A 15,801-nucleotide genomic window follows, 5' to 3' on the forward strand; every position below is an offset into this window, starting at 1 on the left:
AAGAGCTCTTGCTTTAGGAGCCTACAGACGTATATATTTTTAAAAGTTTGATCTCAAACTTTGCTCTTTGCCTTGAAGTCTCTCCTGTTTCATTTGTAGCTACTTGAATGTAAGAGCACTCTTCGCTGCACTCAATATGGGTCCCTCTTCCTGCATGCCACCTTTTTTTCTTGTCAATCAGCTTGTTTCCCGCATTCAGCTACGCCTCAGTTTTAGACATGGTGGTACACACTTTTATTATGGCCATACTCTTTCTGTAAGGCTGCCGGCATGGTAATGTAAGGAGCATGAAAGAAGAAAATGTAGGGGAAAAAAAAAGCCAAGCTGAGTTTTATTTTATTACTGCAAAAATCCATAAAACATAAGACTTTTTGTTCTCCTCTGCAAAAAAGTTTCTTTCTTCTTATATTTTAGTTACTTGCCTGGCTTCAGAGCTTGCTGGGCTTATTTGCAACTGCTAGATATATAGACAAAGGAACATCATGCAAAACTGAGCAGCACAGAAAATGCTTAGATGTGAACCCTTTCTGCATTAGCCTTTCATAACATGCAGAAAATGTGTTTAACTTAGTTTTTATCATCTGTGTTCTAGGCTGTTAAATGGTGTAAAATGAAACTCTTTCTATTAATGATGTGTTTTATATTCTGATACCTGGAGAATATGACTTTTTTTTCTCCCTGACAGCTTGTAATTAGAGTAAACCGTGTGACTAAATTATGGAGCATGACCACATTTATTTATGTATTTATTTATTTTTGTCCTGAGGCAACCAGTGATTTCTTAATTTTAATTTGCTTTATTTTACTTTGCTGTGGACTACAGTACATTTTTCCAACATTTGTATATTTTTGATAGATGGGAGAAAATATATCCCTTTCAAACAATTCTTCCACTGAATATAAACAGATCTGATCAGTTTCGGTTGCTGTTGCAAATTAAATCACATTATCAAACCGTAGTTACTAGATTAACTGTTCTTCCTGAAAAGTTGCAAAATATATGAAATTTGATTTTAGCATTTCCAAGTCCCAAGGATAAGAAAGGAACAAAAACATTTCTTTTCTCTGATTCTTCTCACTTCCCATTCTTTTTTTCTGGAAAACATCTGACATTCTTAAATTTATAGGATTTTGTGACACTAGTGGCCTTTATTCATTAGTAGCTGGACAGGAAATAGGGCAGACATGCAGTAAAAGATCAGTGACCGGGAATCAAACCCAGGACTGTTGCTGCTTCTGTAGCCTCTGAATGTTTTGCTCCTGCTCTACCACTGAGCTACATGACGCCCCAACGTTTACTTCTATAATTTTTTTCTTCTCGCAGTTAGGAGTTGGCATTATTGCTTTCTCAAGACACCAGAATATGTTTTAATGGTACCAACAATTAGTAGTTCATTGTTTAAAATTTGGTCTAACCTAACTAAAACCTCTTAAATGTTTCATTTGCTTGGTTAGATGTTATGCAGCAAAAATATAATAATCTTTAATTTGCTTTTTCTTCCTGAGTGGAGTTGTGTGCAGTGGGTGGATCATAAAAGTCTATAATTCTTGTTCTTTATGAATCTTTCTGCAAGTGGCCATATGGCTCTTGGATAATTTTTTTCATTATTAATTTGACTCATGGCAAAAATCTTGCAGGTAGCGCATGTTGTTGTCAAGGCTAGTTGTTCTTAGCAGTTTCATATTATAGCCCAGACAATTTTTTAATATAATTAGAACCAATTCATTAAGTTTCTTTCAACAGTGGGGTTGAAAAGATCTTCCTTTGACCCATCATAGCATGCTCACTGTAAATGAGAAATCTTCCTATACACCATCAATTAGGACTAAAACAGGTTATATTAGTTAAGGGGATTTTATTGCTTAAATCACACTAATACTAAACCCCAAACACTAAAAAAACCTTTGAAACAAAAACATCAAAAGCTTGCTCTTACACAGCGAAAAAGGTAAAATGACCTACATTGACATTTTTTGCACAATTGTATTGTTTATGAGACAACCACATCCAGTAGCTCTGTGCTTGTCAGGCTGCTCCGGGAATCAGATAAAAGACGGCAATATGGGGTGGAATCCTGGAAAATATGCGATTGTGAGACAATGACTTCTGGGAATGCTGTTCTCACTTCCAGCAATGGTTTTCTCTTTCCACACCTCAAGAAACCACCGGGCATTCTGTAACAATCATTATGTTTAACGATGGTAATGGAAAGTCTTCATCATCTTGTGGAAAATATGAACTTTGGGAGATTTCACAATATAATTTACCAAAGGCTAAGATTCAGATAGGTGGAAACTGGGAACTGTTTAAAATGTGTCTGCATTTGTGGAAAAGAGAACTCAGAAAGTTGCATTTTTAGAAACCAAACAGATTCAACAAATGTCTGGAAACTTTCATTTGTAGATTTTTATAAAATATAATTAGATACAATGAAATGGAGTCTAAATAAACTGATTTTGTGGTCAGTCATTCCTCATGTCTTTGCGGCGGCAGAGAGAAATCAAATCGGCTTTGAAAACGGAAACTTATGAAATAATTTTACGGCTAAAAAGAGAAGAGGTTCTTTCAGTTCTTTGAAATTCATTTTGGTTGTTTTCTCTCTAAGACTGTCCTAGAGAAAACAGACAAACTATATGCTGGGTGAGTGGGTGACTGTAGCTCAGTGGGAAAAGTTGTTGTCTCGCAATCTGAAAGTTGTGGGTTTGATTCCGTCTTTTTCCCATCGTACATGGATGAAATCAATTTAACACAAATAAAAGGTTGGAATATTTCATTCTCCATACAATAGATTATTAAAACATAATAGTTTCCCCTTTTTTGTTTGATTGCAAAAAAAGATAAAACCTTTTTGTTGATATTCTAATTACTGATTGTGCACCTGAATTCAAAACAAAGAGGTAAAGATTGCATCATGTTGGTGTAAGTTTACATCAAAATATTGACTATGATCCAACTCTTTTCACTTGAGATTTTATTTTGAGACAATGTTATAAATATACTATTATAGCAACTTAACCAAGGTTGAAATCTCCATCTCAATATAATTGGACAGTAATTTGTATTTGATGCAACAAATTAATAAAAAAGAATGCTACTTCAAGATAATGACATTTTAGACTATCAAGCTCTTTTTATTGCAAGATAATCAGATTAGTAACTTTTTCTTGTGCGATTTTAGGAAAACTCACAAAATTTGGGTTCTTACTGAAAATCCACAGACACATCCATACAGCTTTTATTGCTGAGAGCACAGAGATAAAAATCCCCATCAGTCATAAGCTATTATAGTTAAATCAAGTCTCAAAATAACCTAAAATATCTGAAACTTCCGGCCTAGAAAAGTGTGTAATTTTGAAATGGAAATTGTGCAGGAACCCTGTATTTAATCCTTTCAACTAGAACATCACAAATCCTGCTAAGATGACATAAGTGAAACAAATGCAGCTGTGTTTCTTTTTCTGAGTGAGTAAGACATTCTGCACCCCTTGGTGTTTGTACGCCTTCAAATCAGTGTGTGAAAGATGTGTTCTTGTTAGACCAAATGGTTAGGAATGAATATCTGGCAGAATCACAAATACAAGGTTCATACATGGTCCTAAATTCGCTGGAAAAATTGTTAATTTGTTTTTTGTACTTTCCAAGTCTGGGTAAGTGTGGAAAAATAAACTGGAGTAGAAAAGCCATTCATGTTTCCAGTTATTCCTTTCTTTCCATTGCTTAAGACGATTAAAGTTTGAATTTCTAAATGTTCTTCATATTTAACCTATGTCAAAAAGTGTTGCAAACTTTACAACTGCACTTTCTCTCTGCCTGTTCATAAATTCATTTCTAAACCAGCATCATGTTTCATTGAAGACAACTTGAACCCTGTGAACAAGACAAAAAGTACCCTGGGAAATAGTTCAGATAACATTTTGTTTATGATTTTCAGACATGCTTTCAGACTAATAAACAATTAATTTCAGATGGTTTTATAGAGATTGATAATTCTCTTACAGTATAGTACAGGGCATAATTTGTTCAGAGTCAGTTCAAATCTTAAAGGGATTTGGACTCATCATGCAAAATCCACTTTTTTAATGCTTAAATACATTTTGTTGTGACTGTCTAAAGCTTATTCTCTCCTGCTTCTGCAATAGATATACTTTCTATTCTTTTTGGGTCTTAACTTTTAAGTCTGTTTATTTTTCTCTATTTCCTATAAGTTTTCTTGCCTATTACATCTGTGGAACTGATAAATAAGGTCATGGACTTCCTGCTAATCAGTTTTGTGAAAATTTCATTCAGTACATTTAATCAGTATTTCTAGTAAGGTTTATATTAGTATATTTGAATGCAATCCCTTTATAACACCAATATTTACCAAGAGTGACTGGGTTTTAGATTTTGTAATTATAAACAAATATTCTTTATTCCTAATTAAAGGTTTACAGAAAATATGATATTTAAGGAGTAAAAAATGTTTACACCTCCCAATACAAAACTACACCTGCATAGTTCATCATTCACGGAGAAGGTTCTTTTTTTTGGTATCTTAAAAACGTTCCCCTGTGTTTAACTGCAAGGAGTGAATGGCCCAAGAATTTAACTGAAAACTCTGAAAATATTGGACAATATTTACTTTTGAAATTGTCTAGCAATCTGCCAAATTGCTGACCAGGATGGCCAGTTTTTTTTTACATGTTTAAATAGCCTCACTTGTTACTTTAATGCACTTAAGTGTGTTTTCTCATCCAACACACAGTCCCACTTGCTCAAATGTGTGTCTGTACTTGTGAGTAGATGCTAGCCAAGTTTTTATAATGCTTTAAAGCAGCATTAAATGGATGCAGTGTTCATCTGCTGCTGTTGTAGTGCTCTGTATTCTCAGTTTTTCCTTCCTCTGACAGCTCTATCTGTCTCTGCCTCGCTCTCATTCCCTCTTTTCTTTGCCAACGCCATTCAGGCTTAGCGTCTGGCAAACAGGCAGAGAAGCTTATAGGACGGACAACATCTCTCTGTGTGTATGTGTCAGGGGGTCCATGTGATGCTGAGGGACGCTGTGCAGCCTATTGTCTGAATCCGTCCCCAGTGGATGTTTGACTTTGAAAAGCATCACACACTGATGAGGCGCTGCCAGATTTGTGTCTTTGGAGAGCTGCATTTGCTCCTGGTCCAACTTCTTCTTCCTCCTTTTCTGCGATTGTGCCTTTATTTCTTTCCGCATCTCCGTCTTTCTCTGTTTGTTTTTTTTTTGTTTTTTTCTGGTGTCGTCTTGGTTTCCATTGTTTCCCGGTCTCTCTGGCTCTCGCAGACTTAGCTTTGGATTTAACCTGAAAGCCACCTTGTTAGGACTGATGCGGATTGATGGATTAATTTGTCTCAGGGAGTGCAGCTCAATTTGTTCGCCTGTGTCATCAAACACTACACGATTCCGGCACACATTAGCTCCTCACAGCCGACATTAGATAAAGAATTCAAACAGCTGAACTAAGCAGTTGTGTTTTTCATTTCACCCCCTGTACATTATGGGCCTGTGCGCATGCAGGTGTTCAATCCTGAAAGCATTCTCAGACTGCGTGCTCTTTCCATGGCATTTGTTGTGTGTTCATCACATGCGGATGTATTACTGTTTCTCTGCGTAGGGTTGGCAGCTCCTCTGTATATTGAATGGCCTTTGACCCTTATCCATCTCCCCCAGTAAGCTAATAAAGGTGAGAAGTAATCAGAAGATGGTCAGTGCTGTCGTTTCTTGCTGGCACAGTCATTTATCTCTCTTGGGTTTTATGTAGTGATCACTGACATGTGCTGGACCCTATTTTATATCAAGTTTGAAAGGAAGAAAGGCCATTCGTTTCCCTCAATTAACTGTCAGATAATATTTTGAGGGAAGTCGATATCTTCAGAATAAATGTACAGTTCTTCTGGTCTTTGAGATCGTGATTAATTACCTGGCAGGCATAGTTGTGTTCAAAATAATAGCAGTCCGACATCACTAACCAGATCAATCGGTGTTTCTGTTTTTTTATATTTATAGATGGTATTTTTTGTGTTTTTTTTTTAGCTGTGGTAGCATAATAGCAAACCAATACACCCAACAGCCATGACATGCTGTAGATTTTTTGCAGTCGACTCGTTAATTAAAAGGTGAATTTCTAAAACATTAGCAGTTTGGAATTCAGTCAGTGTGATCAGTTATTTTCTGGAGAAAATATAAATAAATAAAATCAATAAAAGCAAGTGGTCCTTGTTTAAGAATGAAGGTAGCTATTTCTGGTTAAAGTCCTCTCTCAAAATCTGAGCAAAATGACTCAATTGTAAAGTTAGGAATTTGTCCTTTTATTTTCAATGTATGACAAGAAGAAGAATCTTCTTGAAGAAGTGTTTTTCTTGAAAATATGTGAAATGAATCTCAAAAGTTCTTTTTTGGCAAAAATTTACTCTGGCCATTTTTTTCCTTTTATCTACAATGATTAAAAGCTAAAAGTGGGTGATTCTAGAAATCTAACTCATTGAAATCAGCAGAATTTCTAATTTAAAGGAACGTTTTTTGGTAGCCTCTTTACCTTTTAAAAACGTTATGTTGCTTCAACAATTATAATGCGGGCATGTGGAACATCAAACCTGATTTATGTTTGGAAGTTGAAAGCACTTCAGGAACTCTTCTCCACATCCGACATCATTACACAGCAGATACACACATGCAAACGGTCAAATATTTACACCTAAATCATTTCAAGTAAACAGCCATGTCATTACACTGAATACATAGTTCCATTGTTTATTATGTGAGGAATTCTGTGTATATGTCTTTCAGAACATTCCACGACTGGGTTGGGTTGTATAAGGGATGTGATGTATTTCATAAATATTAGCCTGTAACGCTGAGGGATTTCTACTCTAGGGAAAGCAACAGCAGCTGAATTTTATCCCAACTAAAACACCAATCTTCTCTCTTTATTACTGCACATTTATAGTGAAGGAGATAAAAATAGTTACGTCTTTATTTGGGGCCCCCGTGTGTTTAGTGCTCCAGAAGTTGGGGTTGTTGGTAAGTCTGCTGGCTTTGTAAGCTGAAGCCTGCTGATAAGCTGCTCCTTGGTGTAATTTTGACTTTGAAAGTAGCCCACTGCTTTTTCTGCCAACAAAGTAGCTTTGGGATCACTTGGCATTCACTCTCTCTCTCTCCCTCTCTCTTTGTGGCTTTCTTTTTCATGTTTAATTTATGTTTTGTTTGTAGTTGTTCTTTTCCCTTTTTTTCTATTTGTCATTGCCCTATTATCACTCCCATCTGTACATTCCCAGGATCAGTGTCTCTGCTTTTCTGTACCCATCTTTCAGAGTTTTGTTGATCTTTACCCCACTTTCTGACTCTGCCGATCTCCCCCAAAACCATTTTGGTACTCTTGTCTTTCTTGTCATCCCTCCCTCTCTCTAAAAGCTGCTTAATACTATCTTCTGGCAGTTGCGCCACAGTAATTACATTTCTGACACAAATCCTGCTTCTCACAGCAGAAATGTTTGAGTGAGAGTGAGAGTGTGAGTGAATGGTCAACGATCTCCCTGTGTGTGTCAGAATGTAAGAAATGTTTGATTTACCATCACGTGACCTGTGAGGAAAAACCCAATCCTTCTCTGGATTTAGATGCAGAAGTCAGTTCATATGCTGTGAATTTTTGAATTTACTCAGTTGATCTGTTGAGGACTGAACCCTTTTTTAAATAAAAATGTCATACATATATTACAAATAACAAATTTTACTTCTTGTATTTCAATGCATTTTATTGTGTTTATGTAATGCATAAATGTGAAATGGAAAGAAAAAAAATGAACAAAACATTGTTTACCAAGATTTATAGAGAAAAGCAAAGTTTAGCGTCCATTTGTATTCAGGCTCTTTTACTCCGATACCCTTAAATAAAACCCGGTGATAGCAGTTGCCTTCAGAAGTCACTTTGGTATTTAATAAAGCAGCCTGCCTCTGAGTGACATGTGGAGTGTGTTTATGGATGAGGGCCTCACACTCTGTGGCCTTTGTCCGTGTCTTTGAGAAGCAGGCCTGCATTATGCATGTGCATACTTTTACTGTTTGTTATTACTCTTTGTGCGATTCTATGGTTAATGGTTGTTTAAATAGATGTGGAAGTCACATCAGCCATCTCATCTCCTTCGCTCCCAGAGCTCTCTCTCTCTCTCACACACACGCACACACACACACACACACAACCATCAGTGTGTATAGGGAATCATTAGCTAAAGTGATGCAAGTTTAGCTATCATGAATCAAAGTGGCATCATATCGACAAGCTAGAGCCAGCATGGAATCCAAAGTGTGGTGTGTGTGTGTGTTTGTGAGAGAGGATTACTAGTATTTTGAGCTGGCAGCTGGCCCAGTTTTCCTCTTTTCGTCTTCCATTTTTCTCCTCTCTCCTTTTTGCCACCAGGGTTTTCCCTGGTGATATTCCCTGCAGGAAATTTAATTTGCTCTCCCCCTGTGTCGCCCTCTCTGCTGCCCATTTTTTCCCTATCTTGGATATCATCAGTGTCTTAGTTGTTGTGCATGGTGCCAGTCCTGTCGCCCTTATCCTTCTTTGTTAGCTTCATTCCACAAAACTTGATTTTATTAATTAAAAAGATTTTTTTTTTTTCACTCGTTATAAACTGTGTTTTTTTTATATTTGAAAGTGTAGCTCCACTACATGTCTGGTTTCTATCATGTGAATAATTCCAACATGCTTCTGTCATCGTAAAGCTCTTCATCAACCTCTGGGCTTCATCCCTCCCTCCTTTAGTAATACGTCTTTCCCTACACCAGACTTGAGATGATGGATAGAAAGGCAACAACTGTGAAGCCAACCTGGAATCCATCAAAACCCCAACAACTGTAAATTTCAGTACATCAGACTTTTTTTCTGCTCTCTGTTCTCCAGAGTTCAGCCATGTCATGTTCTTTTCAGTATCAACTTATGTGTTTACCTTAATCGGAGCAATATACTGCAAAGATGTTTGATGGCTTAAGACTGAAACAAAACATTTGCATTTTTGTTCCCAATGTATTTGAGTTCTTTGACTTCTGTAACAACTTGTATCTGGTTTCCACCAGCTCCATGTACGCCTGTCGAACTCGGACCAACTCTTGGTTTGAAGAAGTCCAGTTCGTTGGAGAGCCTCCAGACGGCCATGTCAGAGGTCAACAAGAAAAACGAAATGCTCCCTTTCCACCGCCCTCGCCCAAATATGGTCAGGGGAAGAGGATGCAATGAGAGCTTCAGGGCAGCTATCGATAAATCCTATGATGGCCCAGCTGAAGACGATGGTAAGAGTTATGTGGCAATATGTGTTTTTTGCCACGTAATGTTTTGGACTTCCACAGTCAATATTTACTGGAATCACTTTCTATTACAACATGGTAATAATAAGGTTATAGTTTAGTAACAAAATGTAACAATTTGGTTGTAGCATGCAACTACCAAAATAATTTAAATATAATAACCTGGTAGTACCAACTTGTAACATGTAATAAATTTTACATTAACATATTGTCACTGTACAATACGTAAGAGCAAAATTACTGTAAAATTTTCTTGTAATAACAGCTTGTACTAGGACGTCAACTGTGAAAACATTTTTGATGGTAAAAATGTAATTTTCCCATAAAAAAATATGTAATTACAAACATTTTACAAAATTAATTGGTAATAATGGCTTGTAGTTTGATGTTGGTCATAGAGTAATTGATACTGTAATGTACAGAGCAGCATTTAATTAGATGTTATTAATGGACTAATTGTTTGGTAATGAAAATTAAAAACAGGTAAATATTACAAAATTATTAAGTATGGTGTCACCTGAAAGTAACAGCTGGTAATAAAATGTTAATAATGTAGTATTATTTGATAATAATTTAAATAATAGGGTAATATGTGCCGTCAGCATTAATATACTGAAATTACATAACACTCACAATGTCTAATACAATTAGCGTTTATTGATAATAATATGTCACAATAAAAAAAGAAAAGCTTGTAACAAGCCGACTAATAATGCAAGTTTTTGGTACTTAAAATGAGTATTTTGGAAATGTTTCTATCATTATTGATCTATTACTCACATAATTAGAACTTTGTGAATCCATCAGCAAAAAATACGGTTGACATGAGATTGAAACTAAAAAACATCATACCAACAGTGACGTGCACATTTAGAAAAGAAGGAAGCTTTTCTTTCAGACTTTGCAAATTACCACATCAAATCACTGTTTAATCGAGATTTCATTTTCAGCTGTTTAGGCATGACAATGTTTGCACAAGATTTTCTTTTGTATTTATTTTATTTAATTCCACCTTGTCTGAGATCAGTTTCATCTATCTCCCCTTCACTATGCTTTTCACTATTGGAGGCTGTTTTTTCATTAAAATTTTACTCTAGATTTTAGAGACATCTTCAGCCCGCAACTTATCTTCAATAAGTTTATCTTTGCCAAAAAAAGGCAAGTAAAAATAACTTTTTACTAAGTAAATGAAGAACATGTAAATTATACGGAAAATAATATAATGCATTTTACTCAAATTATTATTATTTTGCTTCTGATTCATTTAATCACTGTAGCTTCCCTGCTGCTGCTCTTTAACTTTACTGTCAATGGGAAAAGCTGTTCGACTTCACTCTCTGTGATGCGTTTTCAAAGTACTTCATAGGTCCCCATTTCCAAAGTAACAGAGATTTCTATCTTTAAATGTTGCATCTAATCGCTCGCATTCATCTTCGGTGCCTTTAGGTGAATTTTTCCACCCGGTGATTGATGCATTCTCAGCTTACCTCCACGCGCGAGGCGTTCCTGGATCGCATTTTCTCCAACAAAGTGTGACAAGAGTCTTGCAGCAGGCGCCTCATGCCTCAAAACATCAACACATATTCAATTCCCAGCTGCATTATTAGCAGCTAACTCTTATCAGTCACCACCACAGTAATGAGTCGGCCTGTTTCAGATCACTACGCTCACACAGGATAAGAGTAATAGGGCATGTCAACACCACACATGCAGTGGCCACATCTGTCACCGTCTTTCTAACTGTTCAGCACTTTCAGAGTTGCTGATATTTGACACAGTGCACTTTTGTGAAGCAATGAGTATCTTTCATTCTTTGTATTTACTTCTTCTTTCCAATTATGCATGTCTGATGGACTGTTACTTTGTTGTCAGATAAGCTTAGTAGGTTTTAAAATTACTTTAATTGTGCATCGTCTACTGAATTTCACATTTTATTTTCTCTTGAAAAGAAGTGTTTGTTGTTTAACTTGAAACTGCCAAATGTATTGTCAGGGACAGCACTGTGTCATATATGCCAGAATGCATGACATCTTCACATATTACTACTTTCAGTGCAGAAAGGTCCCCATGGTTTGTGAAAATACTGATCTGATTCTGACATAAATTTGTTTTAATAAGATATATTTTATACTTCAATTTAGATGAGCATTTAATACAAGTGTCACCAGAGCTGTTTATATCAGCAAGCCAAGCAGGCAATGGCATAGCACCTGCAAGTCTCACTGTCGATCAGTATTTTGTAGTTTTGTCACTCCAGCTTGTTTAAATGAACCATAGTAACCGGGTTTTCAACCCAACAAAAACATTTTTCCTGAGATGCCATCTGTCACCCCATAAATGCTGTAAGTCCTTCTACAGTTACTCCAAAAAGTCACTTGAAGCCAACAGACACATTGCACTGTGTTAAAGTAAACTCTGCGGTCGGGAGCAGTTAAAATACCAATATACAATCAGACAGCAGCTGCAGCTCAAATCCTTTTGCATTCATTTGGCTCAGAAATTAAAACAAAAAAGTAGAATGGCTCTGCATTGCAGCTACAGTAAGCCTGTACAGAGCTGTCACAGATTTGTTTCATCATTTGATTCGCGGGATTTCTCAGAACAGCTGACCAGAAGCCAGTTTTACCCTTGCTTTGTGCTGCTTTAGTAACGTGTTTGCACCGATTTAGACACGTTTGTTATTTATGTGATGAAATTGCAACCATTACATGCTTTGATGTGCATTGAAGACAATGTGGGTCAGATTTGTGAGTAATGTTCATTTGAAATAAGAGATGTAAATAGGTAGATGGATATATGAATAAATGGATGGAATTAGCAGGATTGATTTTGAAACGTTCCTTCCACATAATCCAGTAGTAAAAGTAACTACTGACTCCAAAACCAAAGTTTCACTTAATATTGAGATTTCTATAGATTAGGCTTACAACCAAAATTGCAAAAAACAGAGAGTAGCTCATGCTTTATGGAAAAATACAAACCCCTTTGGCCAATAATTGAACATCTGACCATTATTATTAACCTTTAAACATAAAACAGAGCTAAATGAGAACAGTTGACACAGACTGAGAGCAAGCATATGAGCTGAGCACCAATAAATTGACCCCTTGCTTCCACATTGCAGTGGCGACAACATTTGTTACAAGATACTGTTTAAGCTATAAAAATAAAATAGCACAAGATGATGAGAAACTGTTGAATGATTTATACTTGATTGAGCAGTACAATCAAAGCTACAAGGCTGTAATAAATTAGATTCTTTTGTTGCTATTAAAACAAGTTCATCATCCAGTTCATTCATTTCTTTGAAAACAAATGTTGCTCCAAGTTTGTCAGCTCTGCCATGGTTAGCTCTGTATGTTTTCCTCCTTTTGTAAGATCAGCCAAACTCACAAAATCTGATCAGCTTTTATGGCAACAAACTAACATCTCTTTATCCAGGATGACTCCTCTCAATGGCTGTTTGTTTAACATGTCTTTGTTTACAAAGCATCCAATCATAATCTGAGATGCTTTCCTTTGAACATCTCTGACTCCAAAAAATATCAAAATCTGCATGGGTAGCAGGAAGTGATGCAGTTTGGAGCCTTAGTGTCGGAAAGGGTAGAAGATTTTGAGAGAAGCCAATTTTATGATGTGAAGTCAACTTTCTGTATTGTTATTTTTTTATACAGTATTTTCATTTCCCATAACACGTCGTGTCTTTGACATGTGTTATATGTGCTAAATAATGTTTATGATTACCGCTTTAGGGTTAGCATAACTAACTTGCCAGTTAGCAGCGCCCACCACTGATATTAGATTTAAATGGATCACACATTTGGTCATTAAAATCTTTCAGAGTTTCACGCTGCTTCACACTGCTGCAAGGAAACACATGAATGACACACACAGTTACAGTCTACAAACAGACAGCCTACGTAATTAAACCTGAAGTTAATATCCACACAAAATTGGATCCAATTTGAAGTATCTAATTTGAGTTTGGTCATCTTTTTCCGTCCGATGAATAGTCGGCGTGTTTTGGTGTGTGTTTGTGTGAGGGATCATTGTTATGCATGGCCAGAGCTTCAGCCTGCTGATGAATTAATGAGGCGTTGTAGTTCATTCTTTGAACCTCTTTGGGTTCTTATTTCTTTGAGTTAATTAGTTCACTGTGAGGTTGATAAATACCCCGTCAAGATGTGGAGTGAAGAAACTTGAGTGCAAATCAGTTTTTCTTTGAATTGTTTATTATGTTTGCTGTGGTAACCATTACATAGCCTTGATTGTTTTTTTGTCACTCTGTGGGATTATGTGGGACATAATACGAGCAAAACTGCTGAAGTGTCAACAACTTTTTCTGCCGTTTCCAGTGTTCTTCAATCCACTCACGTCTGTCTCCGTCTTTTTCTCCTCCTGTTAAATCCTGCAGATGAAGGTTCAGAGTTGAGTTCAGGCCGTGACACTCCTGCTAGTAGTTCGTCCCGCCAGGGACTTGCTGATCAAACAGAAGAGAAAACCAAAAAAGACAAGAAAAAGAAAGAGAAAACCAAGAAGAAGGAAAAGAATAAAGGGAAAGGGAAAGAAAAGGAGAAGAAGAAAGCAGAAGAGACAGAGGAAACAGAAAAGAAGGGCAAGAAAATAGGCTTTGGTCTTTTGAGGTGAGTAGCTGGATTTTTTTTCATTTGACAGAGTTTCTTTACGTTTTTCCAGCCTCAGCTGGATGGAGCAGCACTAAGCTGAACCATCCTTTCTTCATTTAAAGAATGTTTTAAAGAGATCTCTGGCTCAGGTGGTAGACCGGTCAATCACCTGTCACAGGGATGAAGATTGATCGTTTGCGTTCTCTCTCAACATTTAAATGTCCTTTTGAGCAAGGTACAGATCTCCAGAAGGCATGGATCATGTTTTCTTTTTGTTGCTTTAGGTTACTTTGATTATGACATTGTTTGTTTTTTTTGTTTTTTGTTGGAGTTGCAAAGGATCTCTGAGTTGCAATTTCTTGTTAGTTCTCTTTTGTTCAGAGATGGTTGACTAGATAGTTTCTTAATGTTTGACTTAGCTGGTTCGTTGTGTTTGTTTATGCAGTTTAAATGCTTTCATAAGAAAAATGAAAAAAAAAAGTTTGACTTATTTTGTTGGGAATGATGGATATATCTAAAAATCCACTCAAATTGAACAAACCATATTTATAAAGTCAGTAACCTAACTTAGGGTTTGGCGATGTATCAAGTATACTCGATGTATCGCGATATTTTCAATTTACAATAGTTAAAATGGCTATATTGTAACCATTGAGTATAAATTGTCGTTCAGATAATAAACTTTCGCCGTCAAATTCACTGCGAGTATGGTTTATCTGATATCCTATGAATGCATCACTAGTCCTTCTCCCCTCCCAACCTGAAAATGTTCTACCAATCACTCTGTGTGGAGAAAACAAACAACATGGTGACAGCGAGAGTTTGAGGTGAGTTGTGAAGGAGACAGTAACTGAAGAGTCTAGTTCCAAAGAGAAATAGCGCTGGATCAATAATCTGGCAGTAGTTCAGATTTTATATGGAGGATGTCGAACAAAATGAGTTAATGTTATAAAACTATTGCCGCAAAAGGTTGTTCCTCAAATTTATTTCACCGCAGAACTAGTCCGTTAAAGTAAGGAGTCACCCCAGTCCTGCTCAACTTTTAACATACAGAGATTTTGTTTTAATATCCTTGTTCTTATCTTCTTTTAGTTTAACGTAATTGACGAGTTGTATTTAAGAGAAATGATTTCTGTATAACCTGCAATGCCATGTTTAATATGTTCCAAATACCAATAAACTATTTTGAAAAACAAAAAAAGTAGTCCATTAAAGTGAAACCTGGTGCTGTAGGTAGGATTCATTTAGTGCTATGCAATGGGGAAAATAACTCAAAACTATGTATGTAGACGTGTTGCTATAGCAACTGATAACGCAAATTTATGTATCAGGATTCAGCACTAAAAACGCTCGAACATTACCCCCACATAGAACAAAACATTCAGTTTGTTACAGTTTTATGCTTTTTGACTTGATGTGTATTTTGCTTTTATTAACAGGAGATCACTGTGGTAGATTAGCCACCGCTGCCATTAGCCACGCTAACACAGCGGTGGCTGATTAGCTAATTTAAACACCTGCTTTACTGATCTGTCAATTTGTGTGTAGGTCTTTTCCCACAGCACATCTATTTGTTGTTTGTCAAAGTCAAGCATAACTGACCTACTTCTCTCCCTCGCTATTTTTTTCTTAGTTAAAACTTATTTCTGACCTTGTTATCTAGTCTTAGTGTAGATAATTCATAGGAAAATACTTCATCCCTTTTTATATGAGCTTACATGTATGTCTAGCAGGGAAATGGGGGTGGAAATTTGCTTGGGTGACATTATCCTGCAAAGAGTATAGTTTAAAATAACATTGGAGCTCATTTAAGAATAACGTGATATATATTGTGTATCGTGATATAGCAAAAATATATCAGGATA

At 36.3% G+C, this 15,801-nt stretch overlaps 1 protein-coding gene across 3 annotated transcripts in view; it reads left to right on the forward strand.

Annotated features, from left to right (window-relative positions):
- The window catches only part of LOC114148216 (partitioning defective 3 homolog B-like), a 210,161-nt gene that overhangs the window by 99,619 nt on the left and 94,741 nt on the right, over nucleotides 1–15,801 (forward strand). For all 3 annotated transcript variants that reach the window (XM_028023309.1, XM_028023311.1, XM_028023310.1), the window contains exons 18-19: nucleotides 9,084–9,296; nucleotides 13,726–13,954. In XM_028023309.1, coding sequence (XP_027879110.1) covers nucleotides 9,084–9,296; nucleotides 13,726–13,954 — 442 coding nt within the window. The remainder of the gene's footprint in view (nucleotides 1–9,083; nucleotides 9,297–13,725; nucleotides 13,955–15,801) is intronic.

This window comes from Xiphophorus couchianus, chromosome 7, assembly GCF_001444195.1.
Source record: "Xiphophorus couchianus chromosome 7, X_couchianus-1.0, whole genome shotgun sequence".
Lineage (NCBI taxonomy): Eukaryota > Metazoa > Chordata > Actinopteri > Cyprinodontiformes > Poeciliidae > Xiphophorus > Xiphophorus couchianus.